The sequence below is a fragment of the Salvia splendens genome, chromosome 12, assembly GCF_004379255.2.
Source record: "Salvia splendens isolate huo1 chromosome 12, SspV2, whole genome shotgun sequence".
NCBI classification, from domain to species: Eukaryota; Viridiplantae; Streptophyta; class Magnoliopsida; order Lamiales; family Lamiaceae; genus Salvia; species Salvia splendens.
This window is the reverse complement of record NC_056043.1, coordinates 12,071,851-12,095,261: the sequence shown is the minus strand read 5'-3', so window position 1 is coordinate 12,095,261 and position 23,411 is coordinate 12,071,851. Positions and strand designations below refer to the sequence as shown.

General features: G+C 37.7%; 1 protein-coding gene across 2 annotated transcripts; it reads right to left on the bottom strand.

The window, feature by feature from the left end:
- LOC121758806 (40S ribosomal protein S9-2-like) lies at positions 1–21,761 on the bottom strand. Of its 2 annotated transcripts, XM_042154214.1 has the most exons (5): positions 21,637–21,761; positions 20,437–20,818; positions 19,447–19,601; positions 1,198–1,289; positions 1–737 (listed from the first exon to the last, which is right to left on the bottom strand). In XM_042154214.1, exons 1-4 carry the CDS (start codon positions 21,662–21,664, stop codon positions 1,201–1,203), a joined length of 654 nt encoding a protein of 217 aa, XP_042010148.1. In that variant the 5' UTR covers positions 21,665–21,761; the 3' UTR covers positions 1–737; positions 1,198–1,200. The 2 variants fall into 2 exon arrangements, with proteins under 2 accessions (XP_042010148.1, XP_042010147.1); XM_042154213.1 differs by lacking the exon at positions 1–737 and having other exon boundaries at positions 1,050–1,289.
- Between the last annotated feature and the right edge of the window lie 1,650 nt (positions 21,762–23,411).

Genomic DNA, 23,411 nt, shown 5'->3' with positions numbered 1-23,411 from the left:
TGAAGCTCAAAGTCAAACAATTTCTTAAAATTCATGACGAGTTAAAATAGAAATACAAATGGCGAACGGAGGGAGTATTATGTATAAGCATTTAGATAGTTTAAGGCAATCTAATATGATGAATTTCCATTTCTAGTTAAAATTAATTCTGAGATAAGAAATAAAGACGAACATTCCTACTTTTCGCAGACGTAGAAAGAAAGATTCAAAGCTAAATTCTGGTAGCAGGTTAAGAAACATGGAAATCGTCGCAGGTGGTCGTAAATAATCTCCATAAGACTCTCGTTTTCCATATTCTTCGCCAACAAGGGATTTCCATCAAGTTCAATCAACTGTTGCACGGGCTCCTCGTTAAGAATCACTCTACAAAGCTGTTGCACGTCTTTATCCAAGCCCACCACGGAATCTTCTCCAACACTTTGTGGTCTGATCACCTTCTCACCATCTCCGAGCTCCTTCACACGCTTCCCTAACATCCTCGGCGGACCTAGGTCATTTTCCATTTCATCAATGTTTCCGACCATGATGCTGAGGTCAGCTAACTGTCGAGCTGCATCGACATAGTCAGCTACCAAATGATTTAACAGGCTCCTCTCTCCCAAATTTTTGTCTGATCTCAACGCATCCAACATTATTCTCAGCTCATTTATTACATTCCGATGGCAGCGTGCAGGATTTTTCCTCGTCTCTATTTCTCGTTCGCCTCTAAGATGGACTCCGACATGCATTGGGACAAACTGTTCATATGAAAATTGTTAGAATTTGCGTAGAAATGAATGAAGAATTGGTATATGTAGACAAATGGATTGATAGGAATGATCTAATCTCCACTATGTTTACTCTGATACTAGAATTAATCAATTTTGGGCTTCACCACCTTATCATTTAACTACTCAATCTTACTCTTTCCATCTCTCAACTCAATATATGTCCCACTTTGACTCGAGTTTTTTAAAATGTAAAGGAATGTGTATTGAAAAAGTTAATGGAACATGAGTCCTACTTTTATACTTCCTCCGTCACCCATTATAGCTTTAAACTAAAAAAGATGAAAAGCAAAAGTCCCAACTTCATTATAAATGGCAAAATTTAACAGGTCAAAAGAACAAGTTCATCTAACTCTTAATATCTGAACAAAACCACTGATGATGTAAAGACAATCTCCAACCAGTAAAACTATAAACTAAATGAACCTACACTTCACTCTTCATCATCCTCATCTCCATCACCACCAGAAGCCTTCTTTGCAGCTGCCTTTTGGTTCCTTCGCTTCACTCTTCCAGGGCGACCACCGCCAAACGGACTAGTGAGAGAGAAATCAATGTGTTTCTGGGAGTCAACTCTAACAAGGAAAGAAGGGACATTGACAAACTGCCTCCCAGCCCTGGAGATGCATATAATTAGTTAATCCCAGTACTGGGCTAACACATAAAGGTAGTGTACACATAAATTTCTAGATATAAACATGGAAATGGATAATCTAGAATCAAATACATGTATGCAATTAAGTAAACTCCACAGAAACAAGATCAATCATTCGCACATTATTTGGAGCAGCTTCACTTAATGCTGAGGCTGGTGTTTTCGGATGTGTAAACAAAATATGGCAGTTACAAGGTTCTTCAAGACTTGGTATAAGTCATCTATTCTTTCGATTTATGCTCCTACCTACTCCCTCCGTTCCATAGTAATGGAGGCGTTTCTTTTCGGCACGGAGATTAAGAAAAATTGTGTTAGGTGAGTTAAGTAAAGGGAGAATAAAGTAGAAAATGAAAAAGGTAGAGAGATGAAGAGAGAAAAAAGTAAGAGAGAGTAAAGTAGGTGTGGAAAAATGTGTTGACTTTTACTAAAAAGGGAAATGGCTCTATACTATGTAATGTACTAAAATGACAAAATGACTCTATTACTATGGAACGGAGGGAGTATTACCTAGTTATACCAAGACAGATATACGGCACAATGAGGCTACTACAAAATATCTACAATTGAGTGGTGGAAGCTGGTCTGATTCATGGTTTCTCACGGCCATATGGCTTAAGTATGAGTGCGCGAAAATAACATATGTGGATAGAACGTATGTGATGAGTTTGGATTGAAATGCTATGACGATGAGGTCTTAAATCATATACACACCTGAGCGACATAGAAAAGGCTTAACTAATGTCCTTATAAGATTGGACACAGGCTAAATAATTGTTCAATATAGGAAGGATTAAAACAGGATTCAAATGATTCACCATCCATGCTAAGATCCAATAAACAAAAAATCTGGATTGCAAGGCAAGAAAAAGAAAAGACATTAGACACATCATGACACTCCAGATATAGCTAATAAACTTTTAGTAATTTAACTTTTGCAGGTATCCTCAACTCCAACCAGCTACAATCCAATACCTCAAAACATGCATCATGTAAAGGTGAAATAAAAGTGTATAAACTACAGCCCTAGTTCACTGGCAGATTGCGAACAACTGATAGTTGAAGCAAAGGGACATAAGTTTAAATATGACAATAACAACAGCACTGACACTAATTTAAAATATAAGTATATACATAGTCAATACCTGATGTGCCTTTGCCTGATAAGCACTCTAGCATGGTGAATAGACTTGGCCATGCCTGCCTTGAAGACTAAAGTTTGGAGACGGCGCTCAAGAAAGTTCTCCACAGTGAGGGACAGGACATAATCGAGCTTGTTCTGGCTCTCATCCAGCAGGCCATACCTGTTCATCCTCCTCAATAGGGCCTCACCCTCGAAAATACGACGGGGATCCTTTTCATCAAGGGTCAAAAGATTTATAGCATTGTTCCTAATACGACTCAAAGCATACTGAACCCTCCATAGCTCCCTTTTGCACCTCAAGCCATACTCTCCAACAAGCTTTAACTCAGCATCAAGTCTCTCCTCATAAGGACGACGAGGCTTCTTACATGTCTTCCCATCGGTTACAGGGTCATGTTAATAAGGTTTTGCTTAATCTTATTCACTGTCTGCTTCTTTTCCATATTGTAACTACATTAATTTGATCAATGCTCTTCTAATTAGAACAAGTCGTTACTGAATTTCATTGAGGCTCGGAAAATATCCCAATTAACACGCATGAAAGAATGAAAGAAAAAGTAAAATCACGTGAAGGCATAAAATACTGAGTTTGATCCTACAGTTTAGCAACTATTGAGATAACATAATCTACAAATAAAAGAGAAATCAGCAAATTAGTCGCTTTCTAATCTAGCAACGGAATCGTCCATCAAGACACGCATATTTCGCTCACACTCTCAATTGAATCTACTAAATACGTCGCCGCCACTCGTCGGTAAATAAGAGCACATACAAAGTGGCAACGCAAACACACAGAAATACAAGCACAGCAAATATTGAGTGTGTATCGTGTACGCATATAACGATAGAAGCATAAAGAAGAGGTAGAGATGCTTACAATTGCGGTAAAACGAGACGTGCACCATGATCTGTGGCTTCCTACGCCGCCTGCTCTCTGCTGCAGCTGATCGTCGGTTGTATTGGGAAAAGAGTGTTCCAAATAATGTGAGTGCTATTTATGAGGCCAAAACCCTAATGGGTTAAGTGATAGACTACTAGCATTATTGGGCTTCAATTCTCTAAAGCGGCCCAAATTAAATAAGTTGTGCCTAAACTCAGGGCCCAATTCGTTGATTTTTTAAGAATTGAGATTAAAATTTTGCTATCCTTTCAGAGGATTGAGTTATGCAAATTTTTCACAATAAAGAATTTTTACTTTTAAACCTATTTTCTCATTTTTATTCTTATTAATTCCCTTACAAAAATTATGAATGGACTAAAAGTACTCACATCAGATTTGATTTGAACCCCAATTAGCATCAACTGAAATCTCTCGTTGTCCATAGATATGCACACCATTGCACTTAATAAAATAGGGAAGGCATAAGATTCAACTCTATAATCTATATAAGGCGAGTTTTGGCCTTAATTTAAATATTTATAAATTCTATGTATGAATTAGAATATTTGTAAATTTATGAGTGAGTATGTTTTAAAAATAAATTTTGATTAATATTTAAATAAATATTTAGTGTTGGAGTTATAATTTAGGATATTTTTTAAAAAAACCTATACATATATAAAAAGGAAATTTTGATGATATTTACAAGACTACAATTTTAAATTAAAAATTATACTTTAATTACAGTTAATTTTTGTTATTAAATTTGTAATCTTACCCGGCAGATTAATATGAGGAAATTATCATAATCATTGAACTTAATGAATATTGCAGAATGATAAGAATATGGACAGTCTATTATTAAAAATATTAATAGGTCGAATAAATCTATACATATATAAAAAGAATTTGGAGATATATACAAGAATGCTATTTTAGATTAAAAATTATAATTTAATTAAAATTATTTTTATAAATGAATTTCTATATTTAATAATCGAAAATAAAAATTATAATTTAATTAAAATTATTTTTTATTAATGAATTTCTATATTTAATAATCGACTGTTTCATGTAAAGCGTGGTAAAGTAATTTGTGGAAAAATTATTTTATGCTCCATCATAATTGTATATTAAGGTGTTGACAGTTTTTTAAAGCATTTTAAAAGTCGGGAATTTTGGCTGGAGTTTGTAGGCAAGTTTGTAATATGGTGTTAAAACATTAGATGAATCGAAAGGGTGGTGAAAACGAAAATCCATTAAATATATATTTTATATGCATGATTGTTTTTTGTGTGCGAAATAATCTAATTTCATTAAAGAATAACTGTTCATTTGGTAGAACTTGAAAGGTTTGAAAAAAAAATATTTATAAATACATGTTTTTTTATTGTGGAATTATCTTTTTAGTGCGGTTCTCAATTTTTTTTTCTATTTCTCGACGGCAAATTGTATCGGAGAATGAGATAGAAGGCCCATGAACAAAGGCCGGTGATATGATAGGAATTTTGTGTAGCAATGTAGCATCATATTACCGCCGCCATACTCTTATTCATTTCACATATTTGGATTTAGTCTTTTTCATTATTTATACTATTATTAATCTGATCAATCGTACTCCATATATTCGTTTAGTTATTTGGGATTAACTATTAGGTTATTCATCAAATTTAGGCCTTCTCCATATTATTGGCCCTTTATATTTTTGTTTATGTTACTAATTTATATTACCATCGTTTTGGATCACTTGAATCAGACATTTCTACTATATTGCTTTATATTATCACTACCATTTTTTCGTATTTTAATGAATATAATTCTTCTTTCCAATAGTAACTGATAGATTTTTCATTTTTATATTCTATTGATTGATTATTAATTTCATGTATTGCAAATTAATTTTGTTTCATTTTACAGTTATGGTAAAATATATTTTATTAAAATTAACTTTTTGAATTATATATTGATAATTCGTATTCTAGGCCTTGGTTACTAGTCAGTATAATGTGCATAATTGAAATATATATCTGCAAAACAGTTGCTAAAGTGTGCAGGGAAAGTGTTCTAGCCAGTATGGGAATGTTCGGATAATTCAGGTGAAAAGGGCGTCAGTAGGGTGCAATACTGACCGGGATGCATGCCAAAAAGGCTCGAGATGAAGAAGAAGGATAGCTGGGAAGATCAGCCGCAAGCAAGGGGCAAAAGAGTCATTTCATAAAGAGAGTCTACCCTAAAAATCAAGGGAGGCCTCCCTATAAAAGGAAGCCACTTGGAGAGAGAAGAAGAATTCAATTAGTTTAAAACCTTCACACTTAGTTAGAATTCTTTCTCGGTAGATCAGTTCCTACAGCCTCGTCCTTCATATTCTCGTTCCTCGCCACAGCCATGGTCACCTGAAGTTCATCAGTTCGCCGGAGTTCCACATCCTCTCGTTCCAGTCAGCGTGTTTCGTAGTGTTAACAGTTTCATCGTCCGGAGTGGCAAAACAATCTTTAATTGCTTTCTTAGTTAATTTCTTACGTTGGATATGTAGCATTTTCAATATTTACTTATTTTGAAGTCTTGGTTGTGATCCAAACGTTTATGATATGAAGTTGTTTTTATGTATCGGTTCCTGTTTGATTCTGTTTCTTTCTGCCTAGATAGCTTAGATCTAGTTGTTACGGTAATTTCCAAGTATTGCGAGCATGTTTTCATTTCTGAATTGATAGATCTGAGTTCGTGAGTTTAGATAGCTGTTAGATTTTAGATCTGAAATGGTTAAGTGTGAAAACCTAGTTTACGTGATTTCTGCCACCTTGCATGTCACCCAGTAAGCGTAATTTCAGTTTCGTTAGTTTAATCTTTTGATTTGGAGTTTAGATTGTAGATCTGTTCTTGTAGAGTTTGTTAACCTGAAATTCTCGTTCATGGAATCTGAGTTGTTTGATTTGTGTTCATACTTGTTGGAGAAGACAATGTTCACATCCAAATTTGGGACCACTTTTACTTTTTAGTTACTTTTTGCTTTTGTCCTTTACTTTTCTCTATTTTTTCTGCTGGTACCCTACAGATCTGTCAGCCTAGTCACCTAACTACCACTTATTCTCTGATATGCCGTTTCGCCTTTTATAGTAACCCCGTACCTCCCACATAATTTCTGAAACATAATGTCCCCCACTCTCACGTACACAGCCGCTTATCAATCATCATTCACCCCTCCTAGTCAGTAGAGTACCATCTTAAATTCTTGCCTAGTTAGAATCTCAACCCAAAGCGTGGTAGCTAACCAACCTTTCCAGAATATCACCACAATTACCAAAGCGCATTCATCTCTGTGGGATTCGACCCTTACACCCTCATAATCAAATTGTCTCTCCCATTTCACTTCACAAACCCTTACCTCCATCCCTCTCTCCAGAAATTTCCACCATTCTCTCCACAAAAGCCAACACCCGCATTACCACCAGAAATTCACCGAATTAAGCCATGGGAAAGAAGAAATGGGCGAAGAAAATCACCAGCGAGAAACCTACTTCAAACCGCAGAGAAGAAACCCCAGAATCGCAGCCGACAATGGAAGAGCAGCCACCGAACCCGCAACCACCGGAGCGACTCCTCTGGCTCCGACGATGGTTTCTTTGGACATAATGACGGAGTTCCTTCGACAGCAGGACCCAAGTCGAGATTGGGCGGCTGAGTTGGCCGGTTTTAGCCGAATCGGGGGCAAATGGAGCATGACCGGAGAAACCCCAGCAGTACCTGCATCGGAACCGAATGTGCAACCCACAGCACAACCACCCACTTCCATTCCGACTTCATCAACAATTGCGCCAGAAAAGGAACCTCCCTCGGCGACCGAACCCTCGGAATCCGCCCAAACTCCCCAACGAATCGACTCAATGGATGTTGACCCCATCTCTGCCTATTACGACTCCGAACCAGAGGAAAGGGAGGCGATGAACCAGAGAAAACGCTGACAGCGGAGCCCATTCCTCAAGAAACGGCGAGGGAAGAGATAGATTTAAATGAGATGGCCACAAAGCAGGGCCTAATGACTGATGAAGAATTTCAGGCTCTTCTGGATGAGGTAAATCGGACGGAAGATGGTACCGCCACGATGGCTGAGGGTCTAGACCTCGCATCAAGGGCAGTAGAAGAGGGTGAGAAAGACGATGGAGAGAACAACCCAGAAGGCCTAGCTGAACGGCCAGTAGACGAAGTGGTGGGAGGCCAGACTAGAGAAGAAGGGACAGAGTCAACAACTCCCCAGACAGAGGCGGGGAAGAGTGATGTGCATATTGAGAAGGAGGAAACAGTAGCAAGAACAGAGGTACCCGGACCAGTGGCACCGCCAGTGATAAAACCAAAGGCTGTCAAGAGGAAGTTGGTGTTGAAGGGCGACCCTAGGGCAGAACAGTCGAAGCCGAAGAGGGTGTCACAAAGATGTTTAGGGAAGTGGGTATCTAGTAAAGCAAAGGTAAACACGGCGGCAGATCCGGTGGAGATTTTAAGTGAAGAGGAAGGGACCACTCCCACAAAACCTGGGGAGGGATCCTTACCCACTACTGATTTGGAGGATACTGCGTTGGCAATCGAAGCGGTCTCCCAAACGACGAGTGACCAGGGCGAAGAGATGGCGCAGATGGCTGAGGGGCCGGACCTCGCATCTGCACCAGCCGGTCACGTCGAGCCGAGAACTCAAGGTACTCGTATCAGTACTGAGACCCGACCCTCTGCCCCAAACCAGCCTTCAACACACGCTGAGAAGGAACCGGAAGACGAGCGAGATAGTGATGAGGACAGACACCGTGCAGAGAGAAAATGGAAGGGGAAGGCCCCTATGAAGAAGAAGCCCAGCAACAAGAAGCCACGTACAGTGAACACTGGCATAGTCATTACTGAGTCAGTTCAGCGAGCCCAGGAACACCAGAGGGAACAGAGTGATAGCGAATACGCTGTCAGTGAAGAGTCAGAATCGGAAAACGACATTTCCTTGGAGAATGAGGAGTACAGTGAGCAACAGCTCCCGCACGATCATCGGGAGCTAGTACACCCCCGGTAGAGAGACTGAGGTACCGGCGCTGGACAGTGGACCTTACTGATGATTTGGTGGAGGAGATGAAGTTATTCGACTCTAAGAAGCTACAAAAGGTTTTCGATAGCAAGGATGAAGGGAGTAAGCAAGTGAAGAGCGGAAAGGTACTTCATATTCCTTCTTTAGATGAGTTGGGTGCCCGCGAGCAGTTTCTCTCTTATTTGCATGCTTTAGGATTCGAATGGTTATTGGAGAATGGGAACCCGAATATCAGTGTTAGGCTAGCAAAGGAGTTCTTTACTACATTCAGATTTAGGGTCACCACATATTTGGACGAGGTTTCTATTAGTTTTCGGTTGTTTGGAGGGGAGATAAGCATGAATCTGATTGAATGGACAATACGTTTGGGGATGTGTAGTCTGGAGGAGGCGATAGGATCGGAGTGGCGGAGCAGGGAACGGGGAATTCCCGTAGACACGTAGACTTCGAGCCCCAGGAGGCATGGGAGGAATTAACTCACCCGGTCGCTGGGAAGTTTGCATCCACTCTCTCTCGCTCCATCCATTTCAATAACCCAATCCTACGCCTAGTACAACTCCACTTGGACTTCAATTTGCTGGGGCAGTCGAACTCCGCTGTACGAACGTCAATGACAGAGTTATACCTTCTTTGGTGCGCCAAGCGCGGAAGGAAGTTACATCTGGGTTTTTGGACTGCTTACCAATGTCATCTAATTGCCACCCATCCAGCGAGAAATCTCACCCTCTGCCATATCTTGGGAGTATTCGTCAGAAACAACATCATCATCACAGAGGCTGAAGGCTTATCCCCCCAAATCATGGTAGATCCTCCTGGGTTGTTTGATACCCCATTCTTCGTCCGAACGAATGCTGTTTACATGAGGCAAGGAGTACCGCGTTTTTACGGGATGGGTGAGGAAGCTATACCGACTGGGAGAACTACAGCAAGCCAGGGAACACAAGATCAAGAACAGAGGTAGGAGAGATTAGAGAAGGCAGTGGAAGAGTTGGCGGAAGAGAATCGGCAGCTAGGACGGAGTTAGCTCACCTGACAAATGTGATGGAAGGGATTCTGAAGAAATTAGCGGAAGGAAAGTTAGTACGAGGAGCTGGATCAAGTGGTCATGGAGGCCAGGATGATGAACCCAGGGTGCCGGAGACAGAGGTAGCAGAATTAGAGGAAGAAGGTAACAGGGAACAAGCAGAATCTGAGGAAGAACCATCCGGGAACGAGGAAGAGGATCTGGCAGAGCCACCTGCACCAAGCCCTGCTCCGCGGAGGAGTAGGAAGAACATGTGACCACCACCCCCCTTGACAAGTTAGTTTTTCTTTTCCTTTTTAAGTTTTAGTTTTTCGTATTTCGTATTTTATGTGTTTTTTTTAGGTAGTATAATCTGTGTAGTATGTGATCAAACCCCTTTCATAACACTTAGCCTATACAATAGTCTAAGTGTGAGAAGTAAAGGGTTTGCTATTTTTGCGCATGTGTTTCTGTTTATGTGTTTTTTATTTTTGGGTGCATGTTAGCTCACACTTAGTCCACTGCGTAGCCTAAGTGTGAGGAGTTTTTGTATATATGTGCGTGTGTTTGTTGGGTTCTGTTTAGGTTTTAAAATTCTCCCACTTGGTATGTCTGTGTGTCAGCCATACTGGCCATTACCTTTTTCCACTTCACAGCCTTATCTGAGGGCAGACACTTGTAAAGCGAGAGGGGGGATGCAATGGCCAGTATGACATATATATATGTGTGGTCTGTGTTATTGTTTGTCTAGGTCTAGTTTTTTTATATACGTGTTGATTGGGCTTAAAACTCAACTGTCTCGAACTGACGGTGAGGGGAATTGAGGGAGATAAGACATGTTGGACAATGGAAACCACCCACCTTAGTATCTCCTAGTCACTGTAGATGATGCAAGTATGAGAGAAAAACCATCCTTAGAGCCGAACACAAAAGCCCTCTTAAATGTGAGCTAAAAGCCTAAAGTGGAGCCACTTTCCACTCATCCAGAAAAGAAAAGAGTGGCTGCCACAAGATGCCTAGGGTAAAGTGACCGCGTGTAGCATACACTGAAGGCAGTAGGAAACCCCCCCCCCCCCAAAAAAAACCCTTAGAACCCCAATTTCGAGCCATATATACCCAGATATAACCTATCAGCCACTGGGACTGTGTGTGTGCAAGGCAAGGAGGCAACTGGCCAGAAGGACATGCAAGAAAGAAACCAACTGGAGCGAGAAATGGAGAAGCAAGGAGAAAATCGACCAGGAAGTCATTCCAGGTCCCAAAAATAATAAGAAGGAATAAGGGTGACGAAGCCACAAAAAGGAAAGAAGAAGAATGCGAAGAAAATGGTCGAAAATACTTTACCACAAAAAAATTGAGAAGGAACAATGGTGGCGAAGCCACAAGACGCTACTGACCAGTTGGGAGGCAACATCAGAAAAGGTCCAGCCAAGCAGAGGTGAGGTGATAGCCAAGAGCCTGAGCGCACACAGTTTCCCCACATCGAAATAAATTAGAGATGTTTGAGCCTAGAGCCTCGGGAACAACCAACCCAAACACTACAAGCCAATAGCCTCGTTACAAGCTTTAAAGACCTTCGGTAGCCGCACGTGAGATCTATGTCCAAAGCATCTGTGGTTCAGCGCTATGAGAGAATACAATCCTAATATCCCCGGTGAGGAATGAGTGACTGAGCGAATCTGGTGTTTGGCCGAGAGTTTGGGTGATCTTGACGAGCGGATATACTGACTGGAAGGAAAAGGGGGGCGGCGGAAGTTCAAGGCTGTCTAAGGCTGGATTGCACCAGACCCAAAGGGGATGGATGGTTGAAAATATAGCCCGATTGACGTGTTTAAGTGTTTCTTTTGTCTTTTATGTGTGTTTGTCTTGTTTATGTGTTTTTCTTTGCATCATAGTTTAGAGTCTAGGTTAGGATAGAGTCGGTCAGGGGTGTAACCAGGCTAGAATTCGACTTATTGCTTTTTGTTTGTTCTTCACGCTAGAGGACAAGCATGTGGTAAGTGTGAGCAGTTTCATAAGTCGTATTCTAGGCCTTGGTAACTGGTCAGTATAATGTGCATAATTGGAATATATATGCAAAACAGTTGCTAAAGTGTGCATGGAAAGTGTTCTAGCCAGTATGGGAATGTTCGGATAATTCAGGTGAAAGTAGGGTGCAATACTGACCAGGATGCATGCCAAAAAGGCTCGAGATGGAGAAGAAGAATAGCTGGGAAGATCAGCCGCAAGCAAGGGGCAAAAGAGTCATTTCATAAAGAGAGTCTACCCTAAAAATCAAGGGAGGCCTCCCTATAAAAGGAAGCCACTTGGAGAGAGAAGAAGAATTCAATTAGTTCAAAACCTTCACACTTAGTTAGAATTCTTTCTCGGTAGATCAGTTCCTACAGCTTCGTCCTTCATATTCTCGTTCCTCACCACAGCCATGGTCACCTGAAGTTCATCAGTTCACCGGAGTTCCACATCCTCTCGTTCCAGTCAGCGTGTTTCGTAGTGTTAACAGTTTCATCGCCCGGAGTGGCAAAACAATCTTTAATTGTTTTCTTAGTTAATCGCACTTTGTTTTCTTACGTTGGATAAGTAGCATTTTCAATATTTACTTATTTTGAAGTCTTGGTTGTGATCCAAACGTTTATGATATGAAGTTGTTTTTATGCATCGGTTCCTGTTTGATTCTGTTTCTTTCTGCCTAGATAGCTTAGATCTAGTTGTTACGGTAATTTTCAAGTATTGCGAGCATGTTTTCATTTCCGAATTGATAGATCTGAGTTCATGAGTTTAGATAGCTGTTAGATTTTAGATCTGAAATGGTTAAGTGTGAAAACCTAGTTTACGTGATTTCTGCCACCTTGCATGTCACCCAGTAAGCGTAATTTCAGTTTCGTTAGTTTAATCTTTTGATTTGGAGTTTAGATTGTAGATCTGTTCTTGTGGAGTTTGTTAACCTGAAATTCTCGTTCATAGAATCTGAGTTGTTTGATTTGTGTTCATACTAGTTGGAGAAGACAATGTCCACATCCAAATTTGAGAACACTTTTACTTTTTAGTTACTTTTTGCTTTTTGTCCTTTACTTTTCTCTACTTTTTCTGCTGGTACCCTACAGATGTGTCAGCCTAGTCACCTAACTACCACTTATTCTCTGATACGCCGTTTCACCTTTTATAGTAACCCCGTACCTCCCACATAATTTCTGAAACATAATGTCCCACACTCTTACGTACGCAGCCGCTTATCAATCATCATTCACCCCTCCTAGTCAGTAGAGTACCATCTTAAATTCTTGCCTAGTTAGAATCTCAACCCAAAGCGTGGTAGCTAACCAACCTTTCCAGAATATCACCACAATTACCAAAGCGCATTCATCTCTGTGGGATTCGACCCTTACATCCACTATACTAGTCAGTAGAAGTGGGTTGAGGAATTATTGATAGCCAGGTTCAGGATTAGCTGGGATTTTCTATCCTGATCAGTAGGATACATCCCTTGCTTGACGCGACACCTGCACAAACCTGCTCTTTCATGTATGCACTCGATCTGTATTACATTGCAGTTTTAAGAGGTGCAATGGATGGCTCCAAACAAGGCAAACGAGGAGAGTGGCGGGTTATAATGACGATTGTAGATTTTAGTTTGGAATAATGAGGTTGATGATTTTTTTTATTCTGAAATTAATATAGTTTATTACGAAGTTTTCAAAAAGTTATAAGCAATTATCCCTTTGTATTATTCTTTATTGTGATAGGTTTCAATCTTCTACTATTTATACTCCCTCTGTCCCATTAGAAATGAAACGTTTTCCTTTTTGGTTTGTCCCATTAAAAATGAAACGTTTCTAAAAATGGAAACAATACTCTCTCTACTTTTTCTTCTCTCTTACTTTACTCTATTCATTAACTCACAAAACAACACTACATAAAATCTCGTGCCGAATAGCAAATGTTGCATATTTAATGGGACGGAGGGAGTATGATTTAAGGCTTGAACATTATATTTTGTGATTAACATTGATTTGTATATATTTTTAATCATCATATAATTAAAATTGTGTTACTCATTTTGTTTAGTATAATAATATTAATAATAAATTTATTAACTTAATTTACTATAAAAAACAATAATTTAAATATATCTTAGTCCTTGCATAGGACGGGTGTGATACTAGTTTGAATTAATCTTTAAGAAAATAATTAATTTGGAGTTACAATTTAATTCTTTTAACTCAATTGATTTGTATTTTAGTATTACTGTAGCAGTTAAATAGTTTTGCATTACGTAGCCTCAACTTTTATATATTCACATTTTTATCTCAACTTATATGTCATCAAGAATTTAACGGTCACATTATTACCAAACTTTTTAACATTTCACTTGTTATTTATTTCAATTGTTATTGATGAGCTAGATAAATGCATTTTTTTCTATGATTTATGGTGAAATTTGGAAGATTTTAAATACTATTGGTGACCTTTAACTTTTGCCTATAAATTCATATTCTTTCATCGTGGTGGACAGCGAGGTAGTGCAGAAGGAGATCTGGTGAGGCAAGCGAAAGGCAATGCGACAAGGTATGGCGGTGGAGCAGCGAGGCAGGCTGACGGTAAGGCAATGAGGCAGGCAGGCGAGGCAAGGCGAGGCAGAGGTGCGGTGAGTGATGCAATCTTTATAGTGAAGGGTATGTTCACTCTCTCTCGCAAACCCAATTCCTAGCTATAGATTCTTGTGTAAGATCAATCAAGATATACCTCTAAAACAAGTGAAAGCAAGTAGTGAAGGCATTTAAGCGTGCTTAAGCAAGATGAAAGTAAGGTTCTAGGCCTAAAGTGCGCGCGCACACACAAGAAAAAGATACTTTTGTAGAAACTTGGCTAAATCTTCATGAATTTTTTACTAATGAACCCCACGTCCAAATTGGACGGTTTTTTGTGGTCAGCTTCATAATCAAGTATAGATTAAGGGAAAAATATGCTTATATAGTCAGATCTAAGAATTGGATATGATCTATACGTTTTTCCCCAACTATGCCAAAACAAGGCAATAATTTTTAACCCCAACGATGAAAGGGAAAATGAACAAATTTTTCAATGAAAATTTTCGGAGAATTAGATCACATATCATAGATCATACAAGTAAAATTTCAGCTTAATATAACTACATTTGATCAATCCGATCATCCAATCAAAACAAGGTAAAAACAAGGAAACAAAGGAATAAAACCCAACCCAATGAAACAATAGATCAAACACCTAGTAGACAACTAGGCTCTAGATACCAATTGATATGAAATCATGAATTTGTGATTTCATCAACCCAAGGATTTTTCCATTGTGGCGATTGATCTATCAATTGAAACTTATCAAAAAAGGGAAAATAAAGATAGAGCGGATCTAGCCTTAAAAAACTAGATTCCAAATGAATTGATGGGGGAAAAGATGGAGAATGTGAATTTGATCGATAAACACATTGATGGAGAAAGAACACTCTAAGCTACCTTCACCATGCTTGATATATTAATGGCTCCACAACTCAAAGGAATTCACATGCCCTTTGATGCATACATCTACTTCATCATACTTGAATGAATCAAGCAACCTACAAAATAGGAATTGGATAGGAACTCTCACAACGGAGAAAAACTAACTTACAAGCTACAATGTAAATCAATCCAAGTCTAAAGCCTCGCAAATGAGTATATATAGGCAGGGTTGAAAACCCAAGAAAAAACCTTTAAAATAGAGAAAATCATCAAAGCAATGCAAAATGCCCGACCAGGCATTTCCGATGCCTCATTTTGCCCGATTGCATGAACACTCTGGAGTAATTGGCCAAAACTGCGCAAAACATCCGCCCAGACGTTTTTCCTCCTTCAATTCACCTAGCCGCGCGATTTCTCTGGAGTCACTCATTCTTCAATGCGCGACTTTCGTAAAACGGCCATAACTCTCTCCACCAAATTCCGATTGAGGCATGCAAGATACTCACGCGAAGCTCTTTCGAAGATGAAGACATTGGAGGTCTTTGGAGAGCGTTTAGTCGTCACCTTGACAGGACGATTAAATCCAGCTGCAGTTGAAAATCTTCATGGTATCCTTCATGCCAATTCACAAACAAATCCAAAGTATACAAACTAAATTATGGAGAACATAAGTGTGGACAATCCCTCACAATGTAGTCTCAAACAAAACCATTTGATGCATCACTCTTGCTAAATATGAACTACAACTCACATCAAGCTTGCAAGAAGAATTATCATTCAACAAACAAAGTTCATCACAATGAATTTCACTCACTTGCCCCAACATTTTCAAGAAGTGGTCAAAAGTATACTCACAACATAAATCTTTATGCTCAACATATATAATAAGCACAACATCAGCAAAGCCTAAATAATCATCTCTTGGCAAAACATGTCTCATGCACTTGCTCTAACAAGGTTAAAACATGTGCACAAATATAAAAACAAGGCATTCTTATGCCATTAATAACAACTCATCCCTCAAAAGACATGTGAACGGAAAAATCCTTCACAAAACGACCATAAACATTTCAATCTCATTGAAGGATCTTACCATTTTACGATAAAAACATAGCAAATACCAAGCTATAAAATCCAAAATAAGATTGCAACTAGAGTAAAGATCAATTTTTGTCCTAAACATATGACCAAAATACGAATTTGATCCAAAACATTCACTTTTTGAAAAATAGGTCCATAACAAATGAAATTCTTGTCGGAGTGGTCCTTTGTTGAAGGTTCCATCAAAAAACTAACAGTCATGCCACTGTGCAATTAGCGTTGGCCGTTAGTTTTTTAACGGAACCGTAAAAAAAAGGACTACTTCGTCGACATTTTCATTTGTTATGGACATGTTTTTCAAAAAGAGAATGTTTTGTACCAAATTTATATTTTAGTCGTATGTTTAGGACCAAAATTGACCTTTACTCTTGCAACTATTTACCACTTCATTTTAAATTTTAGAATACCATTAAAATTTGAGGATGGCCTTAATAGGGTGACAAACTGACAGTCGTAATCAGTGTTTTAAAAATCGGACCGAACCGACCGGTCGGAACGGTCCGGCCGCGAACCGATCACCTTACCGGTCCGATTCATCATATAAAACCGGCAGAGGGTTGGGCGGTTTTGAATCGGTTGAGCCGGCTGGTTGGACCGGGAACCGAGAACGGTTACTAATTTTTTATTTTTAAAAATGATTAAAAATCAATTTTTAAAAAAAATAATACTAAACTTTCATTTCATATTAACCCATACTTGTATTGGGCCTATGAATTTTTAAAACCTATTCTTAAAAAATCATTTGTGTCTCTCTTTATAGAAGTATTTCACAAGATTCTTCTTTCATTTTTCAATGTGGGATGAAAAACTTGTTTTATAGCACCTTTTACAATTTTTTGTCTTTACTTTTTCAACATGGGATGTAGTTTTTTTTGTTAATATGCACTCCATATTATATCAACTATCAACTATGTACCATGATATGTACATAATTGAAAGCTAATATTATATCATAACTAAAAATTAATAAATCTTAATTAACTTCCAAATAAAATTTTAGTTACTAATGCTTAGATTGAAAACAAAACAACAATTATATGTAATGGAAGAAGCGTTCATAACATAAAAATTGATACATAAAAAATATATGAATATTTATATTTCACTAGTATTACTTGTTAAGAATTGGTATATATTTGTATATCTATATATTATTTGAAATTAAATTATATATTGTATTAATGCTTGTTTATTTACATGTTTTGAATGTCAATTTTATTATACTAAATATGTATTTAATTATATACTTATATATGGAGTATATATATATGCTATAGTAATTCGGCTCGATTAGTGGTTGGACCGGTCCGACCAGTTGAACCATGAACCGATAGCCTCACCGGTTCGCTTACTGGTCCGATTTTTAAAACATTGATCGTAATTATATTCCAAAATGTTTGACATCGAACAAAATCTAAAATAAACTAAACTAAACAATTTCAAATCGAGGATTTCAGAGATCAAATACAATTTTCAAACCTATTCAGAAAATTTCAAATTCAATTTCTATTGTACTAGTAATTTTCAGCTTACAAACTTTCAATTCAATCATGCGTATCATATTTTACAAGTCATAGCTTTATGATACTCCCTCCGTCTACAAGAATATACACTTTCCTTTTTAGATAATATACCTCTTTCATTTTACCTTCTTAAAAAATAAAATATATCATCTATTTACCTTCTTAAAAAGTGAAATATATCCTTCCAAAAATTAACACATTCCAAAGGAAAAATGTATATAGAAGGGTAAATCATTTTTTTACAACAAAATAATAATAATAATAATAATAATACAAAGTGCATTAAAAACATAAAGTGTAATACCTTCTCAAATACTTTCCCTATTGATGAATGATTTTTTCATGAAAATAAGGTAAATATGGTAGTTATAAGATTTTACCAAAGGAGAGGTAAAGACATCTCTTTAAAATGGGAAAAGTTATAATACCTTCTCAAATACCTCTCCCCTTATTAGAGTTGTCAACTGGGCCGACTCAGGGTTGGCCCACCAGTGAAACGATGCCTGCCTAGGCTGGGCTCATCAGTTGAGATGGGCTCCAATTGGACCATTTTGTAAACTCATGCCCGGCCCAGGCATAGGACCATCCGAATCCCAACACAGGCCCGGGCCCATCAGAGGCACACCTTCTATAATTAGTTTTTTTAATGTAATTAGGTGATTAATCACTAATAATAGTATATTTTTCTATTTATGCATGTTATCTTGTGTACGAGACATGTCAATTTTGTATATATCATTTCAATATTTTGGATGTCTCCGAATGGAATCAATCAGTAATAGTTTAATATCAACATAAGTTTCCAACTAAATCATGAATGAAATATTCAATCTTGATTACATCTATTTTTTTATATAATTTTTTTATTCAAAATGTAAAAAAAATGATTCTGAAATTTAACTTTAAGAATATAATGTATTCAAACCTTAATATATGATGATAGTTATAGAATTCTTTAAATTTGTTAGTTAGTCATATACTTGTAGCTTTAAAAATACAACATCAATTCATATGTCATCATCTACTAAAAAAACTAACAATATTGGTTGGTTATTCCTTTAGTTATACATTTACTTTTAAATAGAATAAAGAACATAAAAAATATTATTGTTACAAAGTCTGAACTTAAACACATTATTAAATTTAGATTGAAAAATATTGTTGTTGCAAAGTCGATAAATGAACTTAAACACATTATTAAATTTAGATTTAGTTAATGAGATATAAAAATACAAGTTATATGTTTTATTTTTGCATATAATACATTTAGGATATCTTTAAAATACTTAAACAAAGCCCAGTCAAGCCCGGGCCGGGCTAGGCTTAGCGAAATTAGAAAAGCCCTGTCCAACCCAGCCCAGCCCGCTCAAGCATAGGCCTGGGCCGGGCCGGCAAGGCCTCAGTATAGGCAGGCATTGGCGGGACCAGGCCAGGCTGAGCCGGGCCAGGCCACTTGACATCTCTACCCCTTAACTCTCCCCTTTGAGAATGATTTTTCATGAAAAAAAAGATACTTATATGCTTTTACCTCTCCATTTACCTCTTCCCTTGAAGATACTCTAAGAATACTTTAATTAACTTTTTTTCTCTCTCTTACTTTATCAATTGTAAATTAAAACTCGTACCCAACCCAGAGTGCATATTTTTGTTGGACGGAGGAGGTAAAAAAAGAGAAAAGAAAAGGTTTCACGCATTATAAATGGCAAAATTTAACATGTCAAAGGAACAAGTTCATCTAACTCTTAATATCTGAACAAAACCACTGATGATGTAAAGACAATCTCCAACCAGTAAAACTATAAACTAAATGAACCTACACTTCACTCTTCATCATCCTCATCTCCATCACCACCAGAAGCCTTCTTTGCAGCTGCCTTTTGGTTCCTTCGCTTCACTCTTCCAGGGCGACCACCGCCAAACGGACTAGTGAGAGAGAAATCAATGTGTTTCTGGGAGTCAACTCTAACAAGGAAAGAAGGGACATTTACAACCTGCCTCCCAACCCTGGAGATGCATATAATTAGTTATTCACAATACTGGGCTAACTGTGTTATGAACACATAAAGCCAGCGTACACATAAATTTCTAGATATAAACATGGAAATGGATAATCTAGAATCAAATACATGTATGCAATTCAGTAAACTGCCCAGAAGCAGCGCACAATCTTTGGAGTTGCACTTAATGCGAGGCTGGTGTTCTCGAACGTGTAAACAAAATATGGCACAAGTCGCCTATTCTTTCGATTTTTGTTCCTACCTATTACATAGATATACCAAGACAGATATACGGCATAATGAGGCTGCTACGTAATATTTACAGATGAGTGGTGAAAGCTTGTACTCTGGTTCATGGTTTGTCCTGGCCATATGGCTTACGTATGAATGTGCAATCAGAACATATATGGATAGAACTCATATAAATAATGAGTTTGGATTGGAATGCTATGATGATGAGGTCCTAAATTGTATACACACTTGAGCAACATAGAAAAGGCTTAACTAATGTCTTCTATAAGATTCTAAACACTTTTTCAATAAAGGGAGGATTAAAATGATTCACCATCCATGCTAAGATACAACAAACAAAAAATCTGGATTGCAAGGCAAGAAAAAGGAAGGACACATGTCATGACGCTCCAGATACAGCTAATAATCCTTTAATAATTTAACTTTTGCAGGTATCCTCAACTATATAATCAGCTGGAGTTCATAAACTACAGTCCTAAGGGACACAAGTTTAAATATGACAAAAACATTAGCATTGGCACTAATTTAAAACACAAAGAAACGGAGTATTATGAGGGATCTGTAAAAACACACACATATACTGTTAATACCTGATGTGCCTCTGCCTGATCAGCACTCTAGCATGGTGAATAGACTTGGCCATGCCTGCCTTGAAGACTAAAGTTTGGAGACGGCGCTCAAGAAAGTTCTCCACGGTGAGGGACAGGACATAATCGAGCTTGTTCTGGCTCTCATCCAGCAGGCCATACCTGTTCATCCTCCTCAACAGGGCCTCACCCTCGAAAATACGACGGGGATCCTTTTCATCAAGGGTCAAAAGATTTCTAGCATTGTTCCTAATACGACTCAAAGCATACTGAACCCTCCATAGCTCCCTTTTGCACCTCAAGCCATACTCTCCAACAAGCTTTAACTCAGCATCAAGTCTCTCCTTCTCATAAGGACGACGAGGCTTCTTAAATGTCTTCCCATCTGTTACAGGGTCATGTTAATAAGGTTTTGCTTAATCTTATTCACTGTCTGCTTCTTTTCCATATTGTAACTACAGTAATTTGATCAATGCTCTTCTAATTAGAACAAGTCGTTACTGAATTTCATTGAGGCTCGGAAAATATCCCAATTAACACGCATGAAAGAATGAAAGAAAAAGTAAAATCACGTGAAGGCATAAAATACTGAGTTTGATCCTACAGTTTAGCAACTATTGAGATAACATAATCTACAAATAAAAGAGAAATCAGGAAATTAGTCGATTAATAATGTCATGTTACAGTGTCATGTTAATAATGTTTTGCACAATCTTATTTACTGTCTGCTTCTTTTCCGTATTATAACTGCGGAGTACATTAATTTGGTCAATGCTCAGAACAAGTCGATATTGAATTTCATTGAGGCTCAAAATTGATACGCAATAACTGATACTAAAACTTAAACGCATGAAACAATGAAAGAAACGGTAAAATCAGGTGAAGGCAAAAATACTGAGTTTGATCCTACAGTTTAGCAACTATTGAGATAACCTAATCTACAAATAAAAGAGAAATCTGCAAATTAGTCGCTTTCTAAACTAGCACCGGAATCATCCATCAAGACACACATATTTCTCTCACACTCTCAATTGAATTTACCAAATGCATCGTCGCTACTCGTCAACAAAACGAGAAACGATAAGTAACAGAACATACACAATGGCAACGCAAACACACAGAAATACAAGCACAGCAAAAATTGAGTGTGTATCGTGTACCCATATAACGATAGAAGCATAAAGAAGAGGTAGAGATGCTTACAATTGCGGTAAAACGAGACGTGCACCATGATCTGTGGCTTTCTACGCCGCCTGCTCTCTGCTGCAGCTGATCGTCGGTTGTATTGCGGAAAGTGTTTCGAATAATTTGTGAGTGCTATTTATTATGAGGCCAAAACCCTAATGGGTTAAGTGATTGGCTACTATCAATATTGGGCTTAATTCCCTACAGCGGCCCAAATTAAATAAGTTGTGCCTTAAATTAGAAACAACAAACTTTGTTGTTGAAATTGTGAACAAACAAAACATTTAATCTCATCTACTTTATTCTCTATCATATATTCATAATTATGATTTTTGGAATAGTATTATTTGTAAAAAAACTTTAATAGATTTTTAAATAGCCTCCTTGAGAGTGTTCAACCCTCCCCTTTTGGACTTGGTATGCTTTGTATGGTTATTGGTTGTTTTGTAGCTTAGCCACTAGGTAGAAGTGTGTCTCTAATGTGGTATAGCTAGTGATGGACTTTTTAGATGGTTTTTTTTGTGAATGTTTTCATGAGTTGGCCTCATCTTTTTTGTAAAGTTTTTTTGTTCTATTGAAGGTCGTCAATTCAAACACTTTTCTTCCCGTTTCGTCTTTCATTGAATTCTATGTTTGTTTCAATTTTATGTTAAGTTGAAACTTATATTCTTATATTGCTTTTGTTTTTCCTTACAATAACAAGTCTTCCGTATATTAAATCAACAATCGAACCATCATGAATAAATAACCGTAAACTTTAAATGATGGCAAGTGCGAATGTGCACACAGAAATAATTCTATACCCACTATTTAATAAAATGATCATGTTGAACAACGATAACTGGGACACTTAACCGTTTGGATATTCAATTTTTGAATTTTTGCTCACTTTCAATATATAACTATGTTAGAGCAAATTAAAAATTGTGACACATAGTCAGACACCCCCCTCCGGAATGTAAAGTTTATTCTATCATTTTCAAAAATGTGTGGGTGCAATTGTTGTGTCTAGTTAGTGTTGTGTGTTGCAAAAGTGAGTGTTGGTGAATACGTGGAGTGTGTTAGGGTTTAAGTTCAGATTGTGTGTTGGTGAACATGTGGGATTTATTCTTTTTTATTTTTTGGGTGTGTGTGTTCTGCTTTGTAGTGTGAATGGTTTGGTGCTGGGCGACAAGAAAGTTGGTGGGCACTAATCGTTTATTCATATTGCTCTTTATAAGTGTTAAAGACTGATATGATATGTTTTCAATACAGATGAGACCTTCACAACAAGAGTGCAATACTTTGGTGTGATGGTAGAATCATGTGGAAAGTTGTACGTTGGTGGGGAGATGCAGTACATAGACAATTGTGACCCAGATAGGTGGTTTAAACTGGAAGAGGACGATGATAATGTTCTGGAGAAGCTTAGTGTTGATGTAAGTAGGTTAGAGCATTATTACTTGAAGCCCTATATAAGCTTAGATGAAAGGTTGGTGAGATTGTTTGACAACATCTCATCAATGGAGATGGTGAAATAGGAGTACAGAAAGGGGTAGGTGGTGTTATTTCCTAGATAAAATAATAGCAAGATACTAGGATTGAGTTCTGAGATTATTTTAGTAAGGGGGTTAGTTATGACTAATTATCTCATGATTATCTATGTATGATTGAATTGTGAGATTGAATCTCATGAACCAAACAAATTAAATATTTAATCCGGGATACAATCTTGCAAACCGAACACCCCCGTAGTGAATGTGTATGCGGTGGAAGCAGATGAGGTGTTAGTTAGTCAACTAACACAAGAGAAT

Bases quoted from the DNA above. Each gene is read 5' to 3' on its own strand.
- LOC121758806 (XM_042154214.1), bottom strand. From the start codon at position 21,664: ATGGTGCACGTCTCGTTTTACCGCAATT. The intron at 20,819-21,636 runs GTAAGCATCTCT...ACCCTGTAACAG, and splicing joins CGTCTCGTTTTACCGCAATT to ATGGGAAGACATTTAAGAAG. The intron at 19,602-20,436 runs GTATTAACAGTA...ATGCATCTCCAG, and splicing joins ATCAGGCAGAGGCACATCAG to GGTTGGGAGGCAGGTTGTAA.